General features: G+C 54.4%; 7 protein-coding genes across 7 annotated transcripts; 5 read left to right on the forward strand and 2 right to left on the reverse strand.

Moving 5' to 3' along the window:
* Positions 1–317: 317 nt before the first annotated feature.
* On the forward strand, positions 318–1,398 carry LOZ57_000577 (uncharacterized protein; the record flags this gene model as incomplete). The annotated part of the gene is made up of 3 exons (XM_049249676.1): positions 318–638; positions 700–794; positions 852–1,398. 3 exons carry the CDS (start codon positions 318–320, stop codon positions 1,396–1,398), a joined length of 963 nt encoding a protein of 320 aa, XP_049111870.1.
* A 769-nt stretch (positions 1,399–2,167) lies between these two features.
* RYP3 (Velvet complex subunit ryp3) lies at positions 2,168–3,550 on the forward strand (the record flags this gene model as incomplete). Its single annotated transcript, XM_049249677.1, has 4 exons — positions 2,168–2,413; positions 2,531–2,610; positions 2,701–3,201; positions 3,256–3,550. 4 exons carry the CDS (start codon positions 2,168–2,170, stop codon positions 3,548–3,550), a joined length of 1,122 nt encoding a protein of 373 aa, XP_049111871.1.
* Positions 3,551–4,035: 485 nt separating this feature from the next.
* LOZ57_000579 (uncharacterized protein) lies at positions 4,036–6,050 on the forward strand (the record flags this gene model as incomplete). Its single annotated transcript, XM_049249678.1, has 3 exons — positions 4,036–4,192; positions 4,278–4,919; positions 4,981–6,050. The coding sequence occupies 3 exons, from the start codon at positions 4,036–4,038 to the stop codon at positions 6,048–6,050; spliced, it is 1,869 nt and encodes a 622-aa protein (XP_049111872.1).
* A 254-nt stretch (positions 6,051–6,304) lies between these two features.
* On the reverse strand, positions 6,305–7,338 carry LOZ57_000580 (uncharacterized protein; the record flags this gene model as incomplete). Its single annotated transcript, XM_049249679.1, has 4 exons — positions 6,305–6,680; positions 6,734–6,933; positions 6,989–7,033; positions 7,093–7,338. The coding sequence occupies 4 exons, from the start codon at positions 7,336–7,338 to the stop codon at positions 6,305–6,307; spliced, it is 867 nt and encodes a 288-aa protein (XP_049111873.1).
* Positions 7,339–7,844: 506 nt separating this feature from the next.
* On the forward strand, positions 7,845–8,874 carry LOZ57_000581 (uncharacterized protein; the record flags this gene model as incomplete). Its single annotated transcript, XM_049249680.1, has 3 exons — positions 7,845–8,100; positions 8,158–8,738; positions 8,812–8,874. 3 exons carry the CDS (start codon positions 7,845–7,847, stop codon positions 8,872–8,874), a joined length of 900 nt encoding a protein of 299 aa, XP_049111874.1.
* A 6,675-nt stretch (positions 8,875–15,549) lies between these two features.
* On the forward strand, positions 15,550–17,014 carry LOZ57_000582 (uncharacterized protein; the record flags this gene model as incomplete). Its single annotated transcript, XM_049249681.1, has 3 exons — positions 15,550–15,658; positions 15,716–16,419; positions 16,475–17,014. The coding sequence occupies 3 exons, from the start codon at positions 15,550–15,552 to the stop codon at positions 17,012–17,014; spliced, it is 1,353 nt and encodes a 450-aa protein (XP_049111875.1).
* Positions 17,015–17,960: 946 nt separating this feature from the next.
* LOZ57_000583 (uncharacterized protein) lies at positions 17,961–19,316 on the reverse strand (the record flags this gene model as incomplete). Its single annotated transcript, XM_049249682.1, has 2 exons — positions 17,961–19,036; positions 19,103–19,316. 2 exons carry the CDS (start codon positions 19,314–19,316, stop codon positions 17,961–17,963), a joined length of 1,290 nt encoding a protein of 429 aa, XP_049111876.1.
* Between the last annotated feature and the right edge of the window lie 1,242 nt (positions 19,317–20,558).

The raw sequence follows: 20,558 nt of genomic DNA on the forward strand, positions 1-20,558 counted from the left end.
GACGACCGCGAGATCAAGACGCCGGGCATCAGGCGTGCCTTGCTGCCCTCCATGGATTTGTCAGGGCAGAGTTATTTGGCTCTGAGCCGGAATATAAGAGTGACGGCTGCCCGCCACACTTGCGGCCTGCAGTTCCGTCCAGCCATCTCAAATTTCAGTCGTGAGGGCGAAGCTGGACTGAGATACGAGCCTACCAACCCCTACTCCATACCGCATGCAGATACGCTGCCGGGCCTGAAGAAATACGGAAGCGAGATCCCGACCGAGCTGTACACCGCCGGCCGCCATTCCGGCCCCGAGAGTCCCTGGCTCCAATAATGTCCAAGGTTCCGTTCCTCGTTTCTGGAGCCAGCTCTGGCCTGGGTGGTGCAGTGCTGGCCACCCTATTCAAACACGTTCCAGATCCAGCACACCTTGCAGCCGCGTCATCCCGCCCCGAGGCCGCCGAGGGTCTGCAGCGCGAATACCCCGGCACTCAATTTCGGGTGCTGGACTATAACGATGCGGAGCAGATGGTGCCGGCACTGACGGGCGTGGAAAAGTTCTTTTTTGTGTCAAGCCCGGAAATCGATACCCTCAAACGGGAGAGACAACATGAGAATGCGGTGGCAGCGGCGAAGCGGGCGGGCGTGGGCCATGTATGTCTTGCGCAGTTGGCGACGGAGAAAAATCCCCCCAGACACTGACTGCGTGGGACAGGTGTACTATGCCAGCCTCGCATTTGGGGGTTATGGATCGGACAGCAAGGTTGGCGTGCAACAGGCGCACCTGACGACGGAGCGTTTGCTGGCAGAGTACGGTCTCGCAGGACTGAGTAGTAGATGTTGCACTCACTAACTAACGATGTGCAGGTCCGGGCTGGCATACACGGCAGTGCGCATGGGCCTGTATACCGAAGCGTTCCCCCTGTTCACGTCGTGGTATCCGGACTCGACGACAATATACGTGTCCAGCGACGGGCCCATGGTGCTGACGTCTCGCGAGGAGCTCGGCGAAGCCACAGCGCAGCTCATGCTCCGCGACGTCCGCTGCTTCCCGCACAACATCGCGCTGCTCACGGCGGCGCGGGCGTACACGCTCCGCGACGTGGTGCGGGCCGCAGCGGCAGCCAGCGGGCAGGCGGTCACGGTGCAAACGGTGGCGCGGGGCGATCTGCCAGCGCTCCTGACGGCGGCGGACGCACGAGCCGGACGCGGGCGCAAGTCGAGGCAGTTTTTCGACGCGTGGGCCGGGGTGCTGGATGCGCTTGCGGCGGGCGAGGCGGCGACGGTGGACGGGCTGATGGCGGAGCTGCTGGGTCGCGCGCCCCGCGATGGGCTGCAGCACGTTGGGCAGCTGGTGAGCGAGGGCGCGGCGGCCGGGGGCTACCGCTGGCACCAGAGCTACATGCGGCGCTGAGAGATTTATCAGTAGTACTAGTTTCGCTGGGCAGTTGTGAATGGCAGATTGGCGGCGTTAAGCTTTGTCGGGGGTTGCAGGCGATGCCAGGTCGCGGGCTACGCGGGGTTTGGTCTCGTCTTCTTCGTCTCTTTGGCCGTTTTTTGTCTCTTTGTTGCGTGTTGTGCGTGCCGCCCGTACAGCCGTATACGGGCTGCGGACGGGCGGTTTGCGCGGTTTGCGCGCGCCGCAAAATTAAGCCTCCGCCGGCGCGCGCTGATTGGCTCAGAACAGCCCCCACCTTCCGTTGTTGGGCTTCCCGGTGCATTGGGACCGGTGCCCGTAACGCGCGCTGATTGGCTGAGAAGCGAGTCCGGTGCTGCGCGCGGTGGGGGCAGCTAGTCCATATGCAGCAACGTAGCCCACTCTCGGCAGCGCATGATTGGCCGGGGGGCGCCCCGACGATCGCGCGGCCAGAGCTTAGCGGCTGACATAAGCGACGGGCGTGCTTAAGAAAGGGTCATTGACGCTGCTCTGCCCGGCTTCGCCCTTACGTTCCTGCGACCACGTCACGTCGACTCGCCCGCTGCTGTGCTGCTCGCCTGCTGCTCTACACTGCTCTCGCTGCTGCACTGCTTGTCGTCTGCGCTGCCGTCGCCCTGCTCCGTCTTGCTGCGCTCCCCCACGCCCCCCTGCCCGCTGCTGCTGGTGCGCTTCCCGCCACCCGCTGCACCCGCTTCCGCAGCCGCTGCCCACGATGTACAGCATCGAGCCCGAACGGCAGCACGCCATGCCGCCGCCGCCGCTGGCCTTTGAGGCCGTGGTGCCCGGCCAGCCTCCACCGCACCCACACGCCTACCACCCCGGGGCCGCCGCGCCGCCGCCCTCCGCCCGCACGCCGCAACTCCCACCCCCGCAGATCCGACATCCGCCGCCGCCGCCCACGCCCGTCACCACGCTCTTCCAGGGCCGCATCTTCGCGCTCGATGTCGTGCAGCAGCCCATCCGCGCCCGCATGTGCGGTTTTGGCGACAAGGTGAGTTGGACCGTGCCCTCCCCCCGCGCCAGTGGCGGGCATGATACCAAGCCCCCCCCCCCGGGTCCTGTTGCAGGTTGTCTCTGCTCGCTGTGCTAACCGCATCCGCCGCTGCAGGATCGTCGCCCCATCACACCACCCCCATGTGTCCGCTTACGGGTGATGGATAGCGAGACGCATAAGGAAATCGACGTTATGTAGGTAGCCCCGCTGACCGGCGAAGGATGAGATAGGATGGGATGGGATGCATGCTGACCGTGCGGGCTGGGGCGCGCCGGGGGTACTAGGGAAATCGACACCTCGTTTTTTGTGCTGACCGTGGATCTATGGAACGCCGACGGCGACCGCGAGGTCAACCTGGTGCGGCACTCGGCCACGTCACCGTCGATCTCGACCGCCAGCGCGTCGTCCTTCCCGCCACCACCACCGATGCCACAATACCCGCCGTACGCGCCGGCCATGTACGCCGCATCGGCGGGCTACGCACCGTACTACACGTCGCCGCCAGCGGCGTATCCGTCGCCCGCTCTGGCGTACTCAGCCGCGCCCGGGCAGGCGTACTACCCAATGGCCGCGGCGCCGGGTTACTACGCGGCGGGCGGGCCGGCGATGGCGCCACCATCGGTGATGGCACCGCCGCTGGCACCGACGCAGCCGACGGGCATGTTCACGCGCAACCTGATCGGGAGTCTGAGCGCCAGTGCGTTCAAGCTGACGGACCCGGACAACAAGCTGGGCATCTGGTTCATTCTGCAGGACCTGAGCGTGCGCACCGAGGGCTCGTTCCGGTATTGCCTGGCTCCCTTTTTTTTCTCGTTATCTGATATACTAACAAACGGCAGGCTGAAGATGAACTTCGTCAACGTGGGCGCGGACCCGGCGGACTCGATGGAGTCGGGCCCGGTGCTGAACCACGGGTCGGCGCCGGTGCTGGCGAGCGTGTTCTCGGAGGTATTCCATGTGTTCTCGGCGAAGAAGTTTCCGGGCGTGATCGAGAGCACGCCGCTGAGCAAGTGCTTTGCGATCCAGGGCATCAAGATCCCGATCCGCAAGGACGGCGTCAAGGGCGCGCGAGGGGCGGCGGCGGCGTTGGCGGCGGTTAAGGACCGCGAGGACCTGGACGACTGGGAGGACTAGTTAGCCGCGGTCTGGCTGTTGTGTTTGCGTACTGCGTGTACTGTCTGCTTGCCTGCTTGTTTGTGTGTTTGCTGGATCGCGGGCGTTGGGCGTCTGAAAAGCGAGTCCGGGCGAGGCAGCCGGGGTTTAGAGAGAGGGTTTTGGGGAGCCAGCGTGCGTGTGAGCCTGGCTGCCGTGGCGTCCGGGAGTCTGTCGTAGCAGGTAGTTAGTTATTAGCTATGTATGTTGTGCCTTGTCCAGGCTGTCCGCATACTTAGCCAGCTAACGAGTTGAGTTCACTAACTATAACTAACCACCCAACTAACCATAACTCTCTCCTCGCTCACTAGCCCGCCCGCCACCCGGGCCTGAGCGCGAGGCTGTCTTTCCTCTCCCCTCTCTACCTCTCTCTCTCCCTTTCTCTCTTTCTCTGTCTGTCGCTCTCTCTGTGAAAATTTCCATCCTGTCTTCTCTGCTGCCTGTTTCTTGCGTGCGGGGCCCGCTGGATGCGCCGCACGCCGCACGATGCCGCGGCCAAGGAAGCCGGGAGCGCCGGAGCCGAAGCGCAGAAGCCGGACAGGCTGCTGGTGAGTGCTGCAGTCCGGGAGAGTGTGCGGGCGCGTGCTGACCGGCCAGGCCGTGCAAGGCGCGCAAAGTCAAGTGGTGAGCGATGCCGTGTTGGAGTCCTGGGAGTTAGTTATGTCTGCATGTCTGACTGACTGACGGCGTAGCGGCGAGGAGAAGCCAGGCTGCGCCAACTGCCAGCGCCAGGGCGAGCGCTGCGACTACAGCATCCGCCTCAACTGGGACGGGCGTGTGACGAAGACGACGGCGGCGAAGAAGAAGAAGATACCCCAGACGAACCGGCATGGCCAGGCAGCGAGCCCGCCCGCGCGCCAGCTGAGCCACACGCCCAACGGCACGCCGTTCTCCATCACCGACTCGTCCGACTCGCCCGACGAGCCCGCCCACGATCTCCTCGATTATGACCCGCTCGACGCCGCGCGCGTGCCCGTGCAGTCGCTGCTGTCGCCGCCGCCGCTGCCGCCCGCGCCGTGTCCGCTGCCGGGCGCTGCCGTCGTGCGTTTCGGCTTTGACGGCGGGCGCGCCGACCTCGACCTGGGCCGCAATGACGACGCCGGCGCGCTGGCCTGCGCCGCACCGCTGGAGCTGCCTGCTGGCCCGCTCGCCCGCCGCGAGTTCACGCGCGGTGGCTACTATGCACAGCCCGTGGCCATCGAGATCCCGCGCGCGCTGGTACCGCTGCCCGCCGGCCTGCAGGGCAACGCCATGAACCTGCTGTACTTCCACCACTTCCTCAACCACACCAGCCGCATCCTGGTGCCGCACGCCTGCGCGCGCAACCCGTTCGCCGCCGTGCTGCCCGCCAGTACGCCCCGTCCCTCAAGCCTACATGGACATGCTGGCTGACTCTGTCTCTCTCTCCACAGTGGCCGTGCAGGACCCTAGCCTGCTGACGCTGCTGCTCGCGTACGCCGCCAGCCACCGCGCGCGCCTGCTCGGCCACCCCAAGCCGTACGTGCGCATCGCCCACTGGACGCGCCACGTCTTCCCGCAGCTGCGCACCGCCCTCGACGATCCGCGCGCCCGCGTCTCCGACACCCACCTGGCCACCGCCATCATGCTTGTCTCGCAGAAGATCATCTCGCCCAGCACCTTCGAGGTGCCCACGCCGTGGGAGAGCCACCTCGCCCTGGCCCGCGGCCTCTTCCGCGCCCGTCGTGCCGTGCCGCGCCGCCCGCCCGCCCCCGCTGTCGACTTCTTCCTGTGTCGCTGGCTGGGCTACCTCGACCTGCTCGGCAGCCTGTCCTCTCGCCGCACGGACGCGCCCCTGTTCGGCGGCACCTACTGGGCCGCCGGCGACGGCCCCGACGACCCCGCCCACGCGCTCGACGTCGACTGCTTTTCCGGCTTCACGCCCGAGACCCGTGCGCTGCTGACCCGCCTCGCCGAGCTGGTGCACCACGTGGAGTCCGCCCCGCCGCCCCACCCCGCCCCGCCTGGCGCTCAGACCACCCCCTCACCACCCTTCCGCCCCGCCCCGCCCCCCACCGCCGCCGCCGCCGCCGCCGCCGCACTACTGGCCGACCTGACAGCCGCGCTCGCCCGCCGCCCCGACGGCCGCACGCACCACGCCGCCGCCGCCGACCTGCTCGCGCTCGACGACGCATACCGCCTAGCGGCGCTCGTGCAGCTGCACCGCCGTGTGCTCGGCGACCCAGCTGGGGCAGCGCCTGTGCGTGCAGCTGTCGCCGCACTGCTGGCTGCGCTGGACCGCGTGCCGCGCGGCGAGGGCTCCGACGTGTGCGCGCTGCTGCCGCTGTTCACCGCCGGCTGCGAGACCACCGACCCCGCCGCGCGCGTGCGCATCCGCGCCCGCCTCAAGGCTCTCGAGCAGGTCGGCATGAAGCAGATCCGCCGCGCGCGCAAGTTGATGCAGCGCTCGTGGAAGGAGCAGCTGCCCTGGACGGCCCTTGCCGATGGGGAGTTCTTGGGCTGATACGTTCCACCTTTCTCTCTTTCTCTCTTTCTCTCTCTCTCTGTCTCCCTCTATCTGTCTATCTATCACTTTACAGCTGTTTTGGCCATGACTCGGAGTATTTATGACGGGCTTGGTGGTATCGGCGCATATTTCCTGGTTCGGAAATTGCCCATGCTTTTAACTTAATGAGAACTTATTGTATATTCAAGTTTCAGTACGCTGTAAATTCTGGTGAAGACATATACACATATATACAGCCATTACGTACCACCCTACTTCGCCTCTTTCATCTGCCCCTCAATCCAGTCAATAAATTTACTAACCCTGGTGAACACGGTTGGATTTCCCGTGACACCGCAATCATCGCCAAACGACACAAGCCCAATCACCTCCCGTGTGGCTTTGTCAAAAAGAGGGCTGCCGCTGTCCCCATTGCATGTGCTCTCGGTTTTCGTGCCTGCGCAAATCATGTCTCTCGTGATGGTTCGTCGTCCTGGAGCCTTGAAATATAGGTCCTGGCAGTCGCTACGCCGAACAATAGAGACATCCACCTTCTTCAACGGCCTGGGCGGGTCAGGGGGAAGCGTAGAGTTTGGAGGTGGCGCAGGGAGTTCAGGGTCTCCCGGTTTAGGCCACGATACGTGCCCCCTATTCCAAGCATCAGCATGACAATTCAACCGCAGAGAGAGAATGACACTGACCAGCCGGCCACCGTCGATCTTAAATGATCGGCCGGTTCGGAATCCTTCTTTGGCAGCTTCGCATAGCGAACGAGCGGGCCTTCTGGGATGGGGTCCTTCAGATGCAGCAGCGCGATGTCGCAATCATTCGTGTACCAGACGTAGCCAGGGTGTTCCACGACCGCGGAGACGTTGACGCGGAGTCCGCCAGACTCGCGCCACTGCAGGCGAGAAGTGAGTGTGGAGCGTCGCGAGTGGAGAGCGTAGGTGCCTTACCAGAGACTTCGTGCGAACCCAGTTTAGATGGACGTCGGGCTGCGGCTATCGGCAAGTAAGCAGGGCGGCAGCAGGGTGGGCTTTCCCAGAGGGCAGCGGCTTACCTTGCCTGGGACCAGGGCGGCGGTGGTCACGCAATGCGCCGCCGTGAGCGCAATTTTGGCGCTCAGCAACACAGCGCCACATCCCCCCTGGTCCTTGAATCCGAGACTGAGCAGCTCAGGCACTTCACCCAGTTGTGCGAGGCCGCCGCCGATGATTCGGGAGTTGCCGTCGCGAGGGGTCACGGCTGCAGCTGCTAGCAGGGCCGGCGTCGCCAGAACGCTTACAAGAGCGGGGAGTCGGGCCATGGTACGGGAGAGGCGTCGCCGTGTTAGTAGCGATTTTGCGGGAGGCGGAGAACAAGGCCGTATCGGGGGGCAGTCGACCGTGGCGCCGTTATTATATAGCCAGCGAGGGCGCCGGTGGCATGGGCGCGTTTCTCACATGTCTGGTACAGCTGGCAGGCCACCACGCTACCCAACAGCGGGTACAAGAATTCTTCAGGGCGTCGAAGGAAGATGACCGCACCGCGGCAGAGAGATTGCAACTGCGTGCTGTGACGCGGCGCCGGCCAGGGACAGGTGTTGCCTGTCTGGGCATGCCCCGCTGTGCCCCGTGCTCGGCGCTCGGCCCGCTGTTTTTCCGGTAATCCTCCACGTGAGTTACCCGTCACCTGACCCCGCTGCTGCGAGCCCGCTTCCCGCTCTCAGCTGGACGTTGACGACGCAAACAAGCCAACTACTACTGCGAGCTGGCTGGCAGGCAATAATCGTCTCGCTCGCCCACCGTTCCCTGCTGTCCTGCCCCGCCGGCCATGGAAGACTCGCTCCTGCTCGTGCAGTCCGCTCCCCCCGGCTGCGAGGCCGCCGCGCCGCTGGTGCTGATCCACGACGGCGGCGGCACCGCTGTCTCCTACTTCTACCTCGAGTCCCTGGACCGCACCGTCTATGCCATCCAGAACCCACGCTTTTATTCGCGCGAGCCGTGGCTGGGTGGCCTGCCCGAGATGGGCCGCGTTTACGCCTGTCTAATTCGCCGTGTGGTAGCATCGGGCCCCCTCATCTTGGGAGGTGAGCTTTCCCCCCCCCTTACCCCTCACGCCCCTCCACGCTGACGACCTTCTGCAGGTTGGTCCCTTGGCGGTATGCTTGCCCTGGAAGTCGCCAACGTTCTGACGCGGTCGTCGGATATTCAGGTGCTCGGAATTGCCATGATCGACAGCGTCCATCCACTGAAGGTCTCGGCCCCGTCCGCCAATGTCGTGCCCTACCAGGTCGAGTACAGTGACTCGTCAAGAGCGGAGACCCGCGAACTCGTGGCCCACTGCATGAACATGGCCGTCGCCATGGCCTCGAGCTGGGTGCTGCCCGTCTGGAAGGGGTGCCCCGACCAGCAGCTACTTCAGGACCGCAAGGAGCTAGAGGCCACCCTCTCTTCTAGAATGCCGGCGGAATACAGTCAGGTCTGTGACGTGACCGAAATGGATGTTCCATGGCGCGACTTACCGCCCCCGCTGCCGCCGACCGTGCTGCTCCGATGCAACGACTATGTGCCTGTGCACCCCGCCGCCGATAACGCCAACCCCATTGCACGAGTCGACGTTGTGCGGGAGCAGGAAAAGCTGGGGTGGGATGATTATGGATATGACTTCATATCTGTCGTGCTTGACATTCCCGGTCATCACTACAATATTTTCCACAAGGACCATGTAAGTAGCCGGATGCCCAGCTTCCTGCCTTTTGAGTTACATTACTTGCTCACATCAATTATTATTCGACTAGCTCGACGACGTTACGTCGCGAGTCAAACTGGCGTGTAAAATCATTGAGCGTGTCGTCGTCTGAAAGTCAAGTAACCCGGACTGTAGCTAGAGGATACACTTTTGGCATACGTACTCCGACTCTTGGACAGGACGATCCGAGCATGGGGTGACTACAGCTGCAGCTTATTCTGCCAATACTCCGCCATCGAATATTTATCCGCCAGCACAGACTTGGGCTCCAGCCAGAAGAACCAGCAGATCACCCATGTAACTCCGACCGTTCGAGTAAAGACCTGCCCCCACCTTGCCGGAGAGTAATTTAAATACCGTGCCCTCCACTTCTGCCATCGCTGCTCCACCCAGCCCTCTACAACGAACGCAACAGGCTGTAGGGCGTAGAACACTACCACCGGCCCCTTTCCACAGCCCGGCATCGTAAAGTGGTAGACCACCGCATGGATGATTCCCGAAATCAAAAACACCAGCAGCCCATGGACCGCGTGTGAGAACGAAGACCGCTGTCGACATCGAAGAACACGACGTAAAATAAATGTTGCGTAACCACACAGGAGCCGCTGCAGTATTAACTGCCAAAACCTTGACCAGTACCCGCGCACCGTATAAACGTGCCGAAGACTACCAAAAAGCGGCGGCCATTCGTCCGTCGTGTCGAATCCTATCCCAACAAAAAAGATGGCAAGGATATCATGAAAGGCTTTCAGGATAATAAGGCTCGGTATGTTATTGGACACGACTATCCAGAGTCGAACCCAGACCTCGCGCATCGTCACCGGGTGGGCGATGTCGCAATGGGTGAGGACATTATTGCATAGGACCCCGGAAATTAGCCTCCGGAGAAACATCTGTTTCTCAGGGATATAATCCGATCCCTGCAAGTAAATGACGCGAGTCGAGTACCGAATCCATACTTGCCACGCCGCATACTTTGCCAGCAAAGCTGCCAGGCGACGAACGCAAAATACCCATCGTGTCTGCCGGCGCGGAGTTGGAAGCGTGCGGACTTGCCATTCGGTGTTGATCCCACGCCCGTTGAAAAGCATTTTCAGGGCGCATCTGCCTCGCGCCCTACAGAGATGGCAGATATAGTTCCGGACCATGGAGATCGTCCGCCAGCGGTGCTGTGGCGAAAGGCGGAGCTCCGGCCATGAAGGCACCGTATGGGTGTGCTTCTGGCCAAACAGGACGTGGCTTGCTGCATCGTAGCCTTGGATGTACACCAGGAACGGCATATACAGCAACCACAGGATAAGGAGCCTGCCGAACATTTCGTTCAGCAAATAGCTGGCCGACAGATCATTTTGACGGACCAAAGCAACGAGTGCAGCCGCGAGAACGAGCGGCAGAGCGCGTTTGGCGCTGTGCGACGGCAGCGTCAGCGTGGCCCAGCCAGCGGCAAACGCCGACGCAGCGAAGAAGATGGGAATGAATGACATTGATAATGACAGTAGGTAAGCATGTCTTTTCCATCAATGCAGAGAATGAGGAAAGGTGAAGTACGTGAGAATATGGGCATTTCCGCGCTTTTCTATCCGTTTCCGGTGTTTCGTCCGTGAAGCGCCCGGTGAGCAGAAAATGCCGCACACACGCTACACTCCTATCGCACACAAGAAGAGCGAATATGTTGGCTTTGCATCGGCGCCTAGCGGAATGGCGGTCGCTTTCCTTTCACTGGAGGTAGATGTGGCGGTGACTTGCCTTGCGGTTGACTTAACCAGAGAAGTATAAAACCCACCCTCCCCTCCCCCAACCTTGCACACACTCGAGCAGCCTTGTATACGTGTATAACAACCCCGCTTTAAGTCTCAAGTTTCTAAGGCTGTTCGCCCTTTTGGTTGAACCGCAGGCACTACAACCATCTGTGTCGACGAAAGGCAATAGGCTCCTGAAGAAAGCTCCATGAGCTCGCATATTCCAAAAACCATCATAAATCAGACGCTGCCTCTTTATTGCTGACCTTATTAGCCGTTGAGGACACTGCTCCGTTGCTCCCTATGGAAAAGTAATGGACACTTCAAGCAAAGTATGAAATTGTGAACCTGAGTCTGAACTCCAAGCAGGCAACACCCTCGAGTTTTATTCCACAAAAAGGCGTAAGTTGCTAAATTTACCAAACGCACATTAAAAAAGAACCCCCCCCCCGCTCGACTACGGGCACTTGAAGCTACAGCAGAGGATCTCCCTGGACTAAACCATATTCGTGACACTAGTCTACTAGGACAACTTTCAGGGTGAGATTCAAATGTGGAAAGACTTTATACTGGGAGGAGGATGGTTTCCCCAGCAGCATACCAAAATTAAAATCTATGCTTTAATTTTAATGCAACCTCTGATGTCCACTGGCCCGCAAGGAATTTCTTTCCCCGGCTTACTTTCTTCGTCAAATCGGGCAACAAGGTCATCCCGGAGATGATAGCCCTTTTTCTGAACTTCCCATATTACAACACCAAGCATAAATAACCAACCAACCAACATTGCAACAAAGTCATTGCCTTTTTTTCAACAACTACGGCAAATGACACGATCTTCAAGCCTCCTCTTATTATGGCCAGATGAACCCAAGAAATAATAGAACTTCGATGGCCCATCTGTACAAAACTCAAATTGCATTGTCTGACCATTTAGCATCTAATATAAATGGAACTCGGAATTTCAATACATGCCTGGAAAGACAAACTGTAGCCAGCAGGCGCACGGAGAACAAAACTATCGCTCGAAATTGCAATGAATACTTACATATCAGACTAACAGTCACTTTCTCCGAAATGCACTTTGCTAGGATACAATAATGATAACAAACGCATCCGTCGTAATGAGAGCTTTCGCCTTTCATGGAAGAGCCAAAGTGGTTAAAGCTGCAACAAAAAACATGAAGATAACTTACCACTAAGCAGGGCGTCCAAATATTTCCTGGAGTACGAGAAGCCCAACGACCCAACAACCAACAGACCCAGTTCAATAAATAAACTCAGGTTAATTCTAAAATGAAAATAGTACCAACAGGTGCTCAATTCCAACTTTACAAAGAAATTCCAACAAGACTTAGCTACCAGCTTTGATACCCTAACAAGATAAACCCGAGAATTTGTATTCAAATTATCACAACCAGAGGATAACGATTATCTAATGAAGCAAACAAACTACATTTCATGAATCATGCCTATCAATCAACGTCTTAGCAATGGATGATGAGAATATTTTATCATCGGATGAGCTCAATACAATGATGAAAAATCAGCAATATGAGCTGACTACTGTCTTCATGAACAGGTGCATGAAGAATCAGGATCCATCATGTTACTCTTGCTCTTGCTGCTTTCCACAAAACTAGCAAGACTGACATCTCTAAGCCAGAAGCTGTCTACTGAAGAAAATACTCATTCTAATTCAGTGATAAATTCTCAAGTTCTCAATGTGCGGCCAGTTAGCAGTGTCTCAGCTCCCTCAATTACAGGTAATCCGTCTTTCATTTTGTCACCCTACTTGTTCCCAATTCCGCAAGTTGCATGCTCCGTTTAAGAAGTGCGCAATAACAGATGGTACTGGGCCAAAGGTTGTGGGTATGTCTGCATTTTCTTGCCAGCAAAGTGGTAATACAAATGAGGACTATGATAAAAATAATTTTTTACGCCATTCTCCTATTGGTTTTTTATGCCCTAGACTTATAATCAAGATCCAAGATTTAACGTGCAGAAAAAGATCAGTGACCTGGCAATAAATGCACTTATAGTTCCTAATTGTTCCGTGTTCATGATTCATTACCCTAGTCATTGTTAAAAAAATTGGCATTGGCTAACCGCCCGATTTTCGAGCAAGAAAAGAATCATTAGCCATTACTGTCAACAACCAGCTGCAGTAGCACCAGTATTAGTGGCTCATATCAAATGATTAGAATTCCGACAGCAGGAACTCTTCCGCCCTGGAGCCGACGCGAGAATACATTCGTCACCAGTCTCCAAACCACTGATTGAAATATCGTTGAGTGGACAGGAGATGGTTGATGTAATAGACACTCTTAAACACCTATAGTCTATCCCTTATAGCATTGAGCATTGGCTCTATTGCTCTACCTTTGTATAACTAGGCGCTATTGACTTCTTTGGTGTAAAGACATTAGTAACGTGGCCTGCATTTTGTGTGTCTACGTATGCTAGCCACCATATTTAGTGGCTACCATTGTCAAACGGAGAGAACAAAATATGGGTAACATTTAAGGCTACATGGTCCTAAGGGTAATCATCCTTTTAGCTAAGTGGCCCACTGGCCAGTACGCAACTCCGACAACAAAACCTCATAGTCTATATAACACTTTGCTGGCGCTGTCTTCTTTCTTCCACAAGTCTACCCACAAGAATCCTATTTCTTCTACCATTCAAGCTAAAAAAAAAGATCATATTATATCTCAAAAGAAGGCTGCAGCCGAATTGTACACCATTCGCACCACTTTGAGCAACAATTGCATTTATAATAACTTATCTCGTGAATATATCCAAGATCTAGATCTAAAATATTCTCTTATTGAGACGACCCATCTTTCTAAAAAAATTCCAATAGTTCACCAGAGGTCCCACGGATCCCTGCCTGGCTAAATAGAAGCTCAAATTTGAAGTGAAGTGCTCAAAACAACACAAAGATGTTTATTTTTGAATGCAGTGTCCTGTCCTTTTTCTGTCTCCACGGACTTTCAATATAAAATTTCAGAATGCCTTTTCTCAGAGGATACTCCGTCCTGATCCTTATAACCCGGGACAACAAGCCTGACTCGTCAACTTGGAAGTTACTGGACTTTAAAAAAGAAGTCGAGAGGAAGGTTCCGCACAAAGATAACGACATGTAGCTTCACATGTAATCAAACTTGCGGGCTATATTAACAATCATTCTGGGGAACAGAATTCAGGGGCAGCCGAGCCACAGGCCATGTAGTTCCAAGTCTCGTTGATAGGTCGAAAACAAGTAGGTAGAAATATTAATACTTCTGCGCTTTGGATACCCCGACAATGGTCCTAGACTTCCAGGCCTCTTCCTCGGTAGAATAACAATGACGGCTCTCTGAAGGAAGCCATGTAACTATACCCTAGATACAGTTCCTGACACTTGAGTAGGCCTGTACATTGAATTGGTATTTGCAAAACTTGAAATTTAAACAGTCAGCGTTGAGGGAGGGATGAAAAATTATTAAAGTTCCCTAGATTCTGGAGCCATTTGTCTTCCAGCAGACATCCAAGAGGCTACTAGTATCTGTCGAAGACTTCCACTAGAGAGATTTGGACCAAGTAAGGGAATGGAAGGACTCTCACTCAACCATCCGCAGGGAGAATAGAGGTGTCAAGGCACTTATCCTCCACTACTGCGTCACAAATCAGCTTCTGCTGATATATTCATGTTATCCCGACCGAGTCGTCGAACATAACTTTAACGATATATTTTTTGGGCTCAAGAAGATCACAAGCCTCTAAACAGTTGAACAGCCACCACGGCCAAGGTTAGGCTCCACAATACACCACTTGGCCAACATTTCTCCAAGACAGACAAGTTAAAACCTGAGATTGCGATTTGCGCTAAAATCTGAAGGGATCTGGGTGTTCTACCGCAAATGATTATAGAGTCGCTATAGTTGTGGGTGCCAGACCCCAGAAAATCGCCGGAGTTGTGCAAAGTATGTCTTTATGGGAGTTACTTACTCCGTGCACCTACTGCTTGGTAACTGGTTTGGCGATCAAGAGCGGTTCCAGTGACCTATAAACAACCTTCGCCCGATCATAACAATTTTGCAGCCCATGGTGTACGGAGTACGAGTGCTCCGTGCGCTTGCAGATACCAAGGCCATCCATCACAGGCCTCGAGCTCAGTGTGGCCTTGGCAGGGTCTCCTTCAGGTAGTTAACTATGGGCATTGTTATTGGTCGTAAATCTGGCATGGAGGCGCCAGATGGCAGTTTTGTCAGGGGTAAGCAGAGCAAAGGGAGCACTTAAGACAGAATTGGTGAATGCAGGCGGCACAAGGGCTGAAATGCATCCAGGATGCTCCGGGTAGGCGCTGATGATCTCATTATTCACTCTCTCATCAGCTTGGTTGGCGAACCGGACAGGTCCGGCGCCAATCCCGGAAGCAGATATCTGCCGTTCCGGCTTGGCATCCGCTGCCCCAACTTCACCACAGCGCTCCTTCATTCCGATTTCTACCTTCAAGGCTTCAACGTGGAGTGGAAACGGACACGGAGATCGGGAGCTGTCGAAAACACCACAGAGCAGCCGATCTTGTCTCGCTGAGTGATGACTTCTGGCTTGTCTGTTGCGTCCACTACAGGAGTGGTACACCCCAACCGTTGTAGCAATGTGGTCGAACCCTGAAACTTCATCGCCAGCCGGCATTCATCCAGAGTGTTGTCGGTGCTGCTGATAATAATATTAATAGATGGCGCCCCAGCTCCATCTACAAAGCCCAGACTATCCAAGGCGTATTGCGTATGCGCCAAGCGCTCCCTTCTGCTCCGCCCCCCCCCAGAAGCCGACGCGGCAAATGTCCTTATATGTCCTAGGATCGTCTACACAGAGTAGCCAATATATTCTAAAATACTTTTTGCTTTGTTTCTTATCGCACCCTGAGCACTCGATATTTGACGATTTCCTGAGTGCCAGCGAGTTATCGCGGATACCTTAAAACGCACAATTCGGATTTAGTGCATTTTGGCCCACCGCATGTTCCCCACGCTTTTTTCCTCTCTCTCAGATGGTCAGCTATGATACTGGCCTTTGGTTGTACAAGATCTCCACTAGGTGTGGTTTTCTTGATAATCTCGCTGGCCATTCAGAGAATTCATGCTCTTCAATTAGATCTCGATAACCCACGTGAGTCAGAGTCGTCCGTTACTTCTGGAAAGGAGATCTGATTGTCTATTATTGCAGAGTCAATTAAAGATGCGGCGAAAATCATTGTCGAAGGGCTAGTTAAGCACTATCCAGGAACCCAACCTGGTCAGGTACCGGGGTTGTTGCCTAAACCCCCATACTACTGGTGGTTATCAGGCGCCATGTTTGGTAGCCTTATTGACTACTGGCACTTCACGGGCGACACCCAATATAATAACATGACCATGGAAGCCATGCTTTTTCAAGTTGGGGAAGACAACAACTATATGCCTAGAAACCAAACATTAGGTCTTGGAAATGATGATCAATGCTTCTGGGCGCTCACTGCCATGACTGCTGCTGAATCTAAATTCCCAAACCCCCCTAGTGATAAACCACAGTGGCTAGCACTTGTTCAAGCAGTGCTAAACTCCCAAATACCTCGGTGGGATGACAAGACTTGTGGTGGTGGACTTAGGTGGCAGGCCTACTCATTCAACAAGGGTTATGACTACAAAAACTCCATTACCAATGGTTGTTTTACCAATATTGCTGCTCGCCTTGCACTCTACACGAAAAACAATACCTATGCTGAGCTGGCAGAAAAGCACTGGAACTGGTTGGATTCAGCTGGCCTGATTAGTAACTCATATCAGGTTTTTGATGGCACCTGGGTGACAAACTGCTCCAGATTCGACCACATACAATGGTCATACAATAGTGGCGTAGTCTTGGCCGCTGCTGCCGCAATGTATAATTTCGTAAGTATCAGCACTGTTGCCGCGTATTGTATATTTACTAAAAGGATATTGATAGACAGGAAGTGATGTTTGGAAAAAGCGTGTGGAGGGGCTTATCAAGGGCGGTGATATCTTTTTCCCAAATGGCGTGATGGCCGAAGTAGCATGCGAGAGCAATGGAAAGTGCAACAGTGACCAGCGTTCTTTCAAGGCGTATTTGGCCCGATGGATGGCTTACACGATCAAGCTCGCCCCCTTCACGCGCGAGACCTTGTTACAGAGGCTGAGAACGTCTGCCAAGGCCGCGGCAGCGCAATGCAACGGGCCTGGCAATGTGTGTGGGATCCGCTGGACTGAAGGAACGTACGATGGCCAGCCGGGCGTTGGCCAGCAAATGTCTGCTCTGGAGGTCATCCAGTCGAACCTCATTGATCATGTGGCCGGGCCTGCGAACAACGCGACTGGTATCAGCAAAGGCAATCCGGGCGCGGGGACAGGCAAGCAGCGTGTTGTGAAGGTTAATGCTATTACTACGGCGGACAGGGTCGGGGCTGGGTTTCTAACGGCCGGCATTCTTCTGGCGACCCTGGGCGCAGGTTGGTGGATGATCTCTTAGTTCATTCTTTCTTGAAGAGCGTACGGAGTAAATATGTGGGTATTGTATCAACAGCCGCGGTGTCAAGCCAGCCTGTAGTTTTATCCTGGTGTCGTTCGAATAACTAACTACTATTTTCCTAACTATAAGTTTTGTAGCCTGGCTACTTCGTGGCCGTGGTGTGCGCCTGTGGAAGTGCGCGATGAGCCTGGGTAGTAGTAGTTACATAGCACGACACAGATAATAAACATGTAGACAGCATCCAGGCCGCCTGCAAACCCTATTGAATCAGTGCTTGAATTAACAGCCAGGATGAGAGTTTCAACTAGGTTTCCAGGTCTTACTGAACCCTTTTATTAAGGAAATCGGCCCGAGTTCCAGCTCTGCGCGGGCCGACAGCGGGTTGAAAAAGACGCATCTGCGCATTCTTTACTCCCGTACTTCTCACAGCTCTAATAACCAGCATCACAAACTAGTTACCTGCTCAACCGTCCCTCATCTTTTCAGTTTAACTTGGAGGCCAAGCGTTTTCAGGTTTTTCGGCCGTGGGATAAACAGGTCGTGCTTCACGTCAATATCATCGCGCGTCGTCCCGTGCAATTCCATGTCGAATCGCCGCACAAGTTCTGCTACTGTGGTATACATCGCTGCTTGTGCGAGGCTGCAGAGCTCCAGTCAGCCAAATTGCTTCTGTGGAATAGACGTGAATTCTCTACGGATGACTCACTTCATCCCAATGCACCGTCGCGAGCCCTTGCTGAACGTTACCAGGTATTTATCTAGTCGCTTTCGTTCCACCGGGTCAAGCCATCTCTCTGGAAGAAAATCATGCGAGTTTGGGAAGATGTGTTCGTCGTGGTGTTGAAGTACAGATGTCATCCCGACAGCAGTCTAACCGGAAACCCTATCAGCCAACTCCTTGATGTCGAGCCAAAATATACATACCCCGGGGGGAATACTAAATTCCTTATATTGGATCGCTGTATTCGATTTGCGTTGCAGTCGCGTACTGACGCCATAAGACAATCTGGTACGTCCAAGCGTTAGCAGCTCTTGACCCCGATAGTCTTTGACCCAGACAACCTACCGCAATCCCTCCAAGATGCATGATGACTGGATTTATGGCAATGTCAGTATGAGTATCGATTGTGTGAGCGATTGACCTCGAACATACCAAGTACGGCAGCTTTTCTAGATCACAAAGATTTGTTAGAGCGTCTAAGTCAGGCTCGAGCTCCTGAAGCTCCCTCTGAAGCCTGCGGAGCGTTTCTGGGTTGCTGAGCACATGGAACATCGTCACAGTGAGCGCGTTGGACGTTGTTTCGGTGCCTGCTCCGATCGCCGAACGAATCTCTTGTGCGAGTCTCTCTGATGATTTTTCCTCTGCTGCTAACTTGGAGTCTAACACTTGGTCTATCAATGTCTGCCTTTTTTCAAATCTTAATTCCCCCTTTTCCATGGAGTCTCTCTCTTTTTGTGTTTCTGATATTCGGTCTTGGGTCCGCCTGGTTAACGTGAAAAACAGGCAAAGTCCAGGGTTCAGAGCCTCCGCCCAAACTTGTGGGATGCTTTTGAGAATCGGTAGCACCCACGTTACTTGTCTGGCTAGCATCCCAAACTCCGAAGCATCTCGGAGAGTCTGGCCCCAGTGAGGGTGCCAATCTGGCTGGTCAATATAATGATATGACCGGCCCATAACGTACGATGTGATCAAGTCTGTGATAAGGCATGTGAATCCGAGAGAGAGAGGAATTACTGCCCCAGGCTTTCCGAAATTCTCGACTCTCTTGCAAAACTTGAATACTAGCTCCTGGATAAGTGACTCTTGTTTCAGGACTTTACCCCGGGAAAAGAAGGGGTTAATTGCACCTCTGCGGAGACGGTGGAGCCTGGCGTCTATAGTCCCGAAAGAGGACTGAGGAAAGTCGAATGGTTTGACATAATATGCACATTTGTCTCGCGGCGAACTATGCGAGTACAGAGTGCCATAAAATTCTGGGTCGCTAATATGTAGTTCATAGGGACTAATTCGAACGATTGGGCCTATAAAACAATCAACATCACTCTCTTGAAACGTGCATCTACCACTACCAGAAACAATATACTGACCATACTTTTGATGCAGACTTTTTATCTTAAAGGTATATTGCCCCTTCAGTACAACATCATAATAGAATTCGTACCACAATGTTGCAGCTGCCAGCTTGGGGCCTGGAAACTTTGACAATGGCGAGAAATACAAGCGATGAATTACTCCCCCAATAGCATAGAGAAGACTGAAAAGCAAAAGACTGCCCAGAGTACAAGCAAAAAGAAGTGACATTGCTGCTTGATAGATTGATATGGTAAATCCCTATCAGCTCCTACCAGATATTCTCTTGGAAGATTCAGTCATACCCGACGTATAAGTATTTTGAATATTGAAAATTGTCTGTGTTGGCCTAAGCCCAATAGGACATAAGCTCTTCTGTTTTGTACCCCGTGCGGTACTCATTGGTTTGATCTCTTTGTAGGTGCAAGCTCTGAAACTTTCCTCGTGGATCCACTGTTAGGATCGTTAGCTCATGTCAATTCTGATATCAAGTCGTTGTACTCCGTACAACATCACCCTTGGCAATCCGTCTTAAACTCGACAGATATACACTTAAGTACTGCATTCGGACTGGAGCGGTCACCGTATTCCGGGAACAACAATCACAAGGACCTTCCACCAGCCCGCATACCACTTCGCAGGTGCGCCAAACAGCCACAGGAGAGCCCCTTTACAAGTGCTAGGGGGCTAAAATGCCGGTGCTGCAACTGCTGAGCTACGACCAAACCGTTCTAATGATATTCGTATGATTAACCCATTTTAATCTGCTTTTGTTTAAAGTTGCTTTGTTTTCTTCGATTTCGAGACACAGAACATGGCTACAGAGTAAATCGACGACATTCATTGATCGCCTGGGACGATCTGCTGAAAAAAGCAACGATTTGCCGCCTAGCCTCTCACACCTACTAGTTTTATTTTCATCTCAGATATGGTCATTATTTAACTAACTAACTAGCTAGTTATAGCTACCGTCGCGGGGTCTCCGCTCCTCGTACTTGATAACTTCATGTAAAGAAATAGCACCCTCAATACCTTGAAGAGTATTACTAAAAGCACCTAAAAGATAAACAGAAAAACACTCCAATTGATACTGGCGTCTCCGCGAAAATGGAGGGGTCGCCTCAGCTTGCAGCCAGACAGGGGAAAACTGGGGTATCCATTAGTTCATTGAAGCTCTTCTGCTAACTTTACCTTTGTCCAAAGCAAAGCACAGCCCAAATATGTATGGATGTACGCACAGCACTCCGTAGTACGGAGTACATGCTCACAAATACGTTCATACATCATTAGCCTTGTCATGTTTCTTTTTAGCCACGCCTTGACTGTTCCACTAACTAGTTCACTGTTTCCCACCACAGGGGTGGCTAAACTGTCAGCGGCAGCGGCAGTTGAACGGCAACCAGTAGCGCCCGCTCTAGGGCCATCTCTACGTGAATCCTGAATGATTCTAGGTTTTCTAGCGCTCGAAATGGT

This window comes from Ophidiomyces ophidiicola, assembly GCF_022830035.1.
Source record: "Ophidiomyces ophidiicola strain CBS 122913 chromosome Unknown scaffold_1, whole genome shotgun sequence".
Classification (NCBI taxonomy): Eukaryota; Fungi; Ascomycota; class Eurotiomycetes; order Onygenales; family Onygenaceae; genus Ophidiomyces; species Ophidiomyces ophidiicola.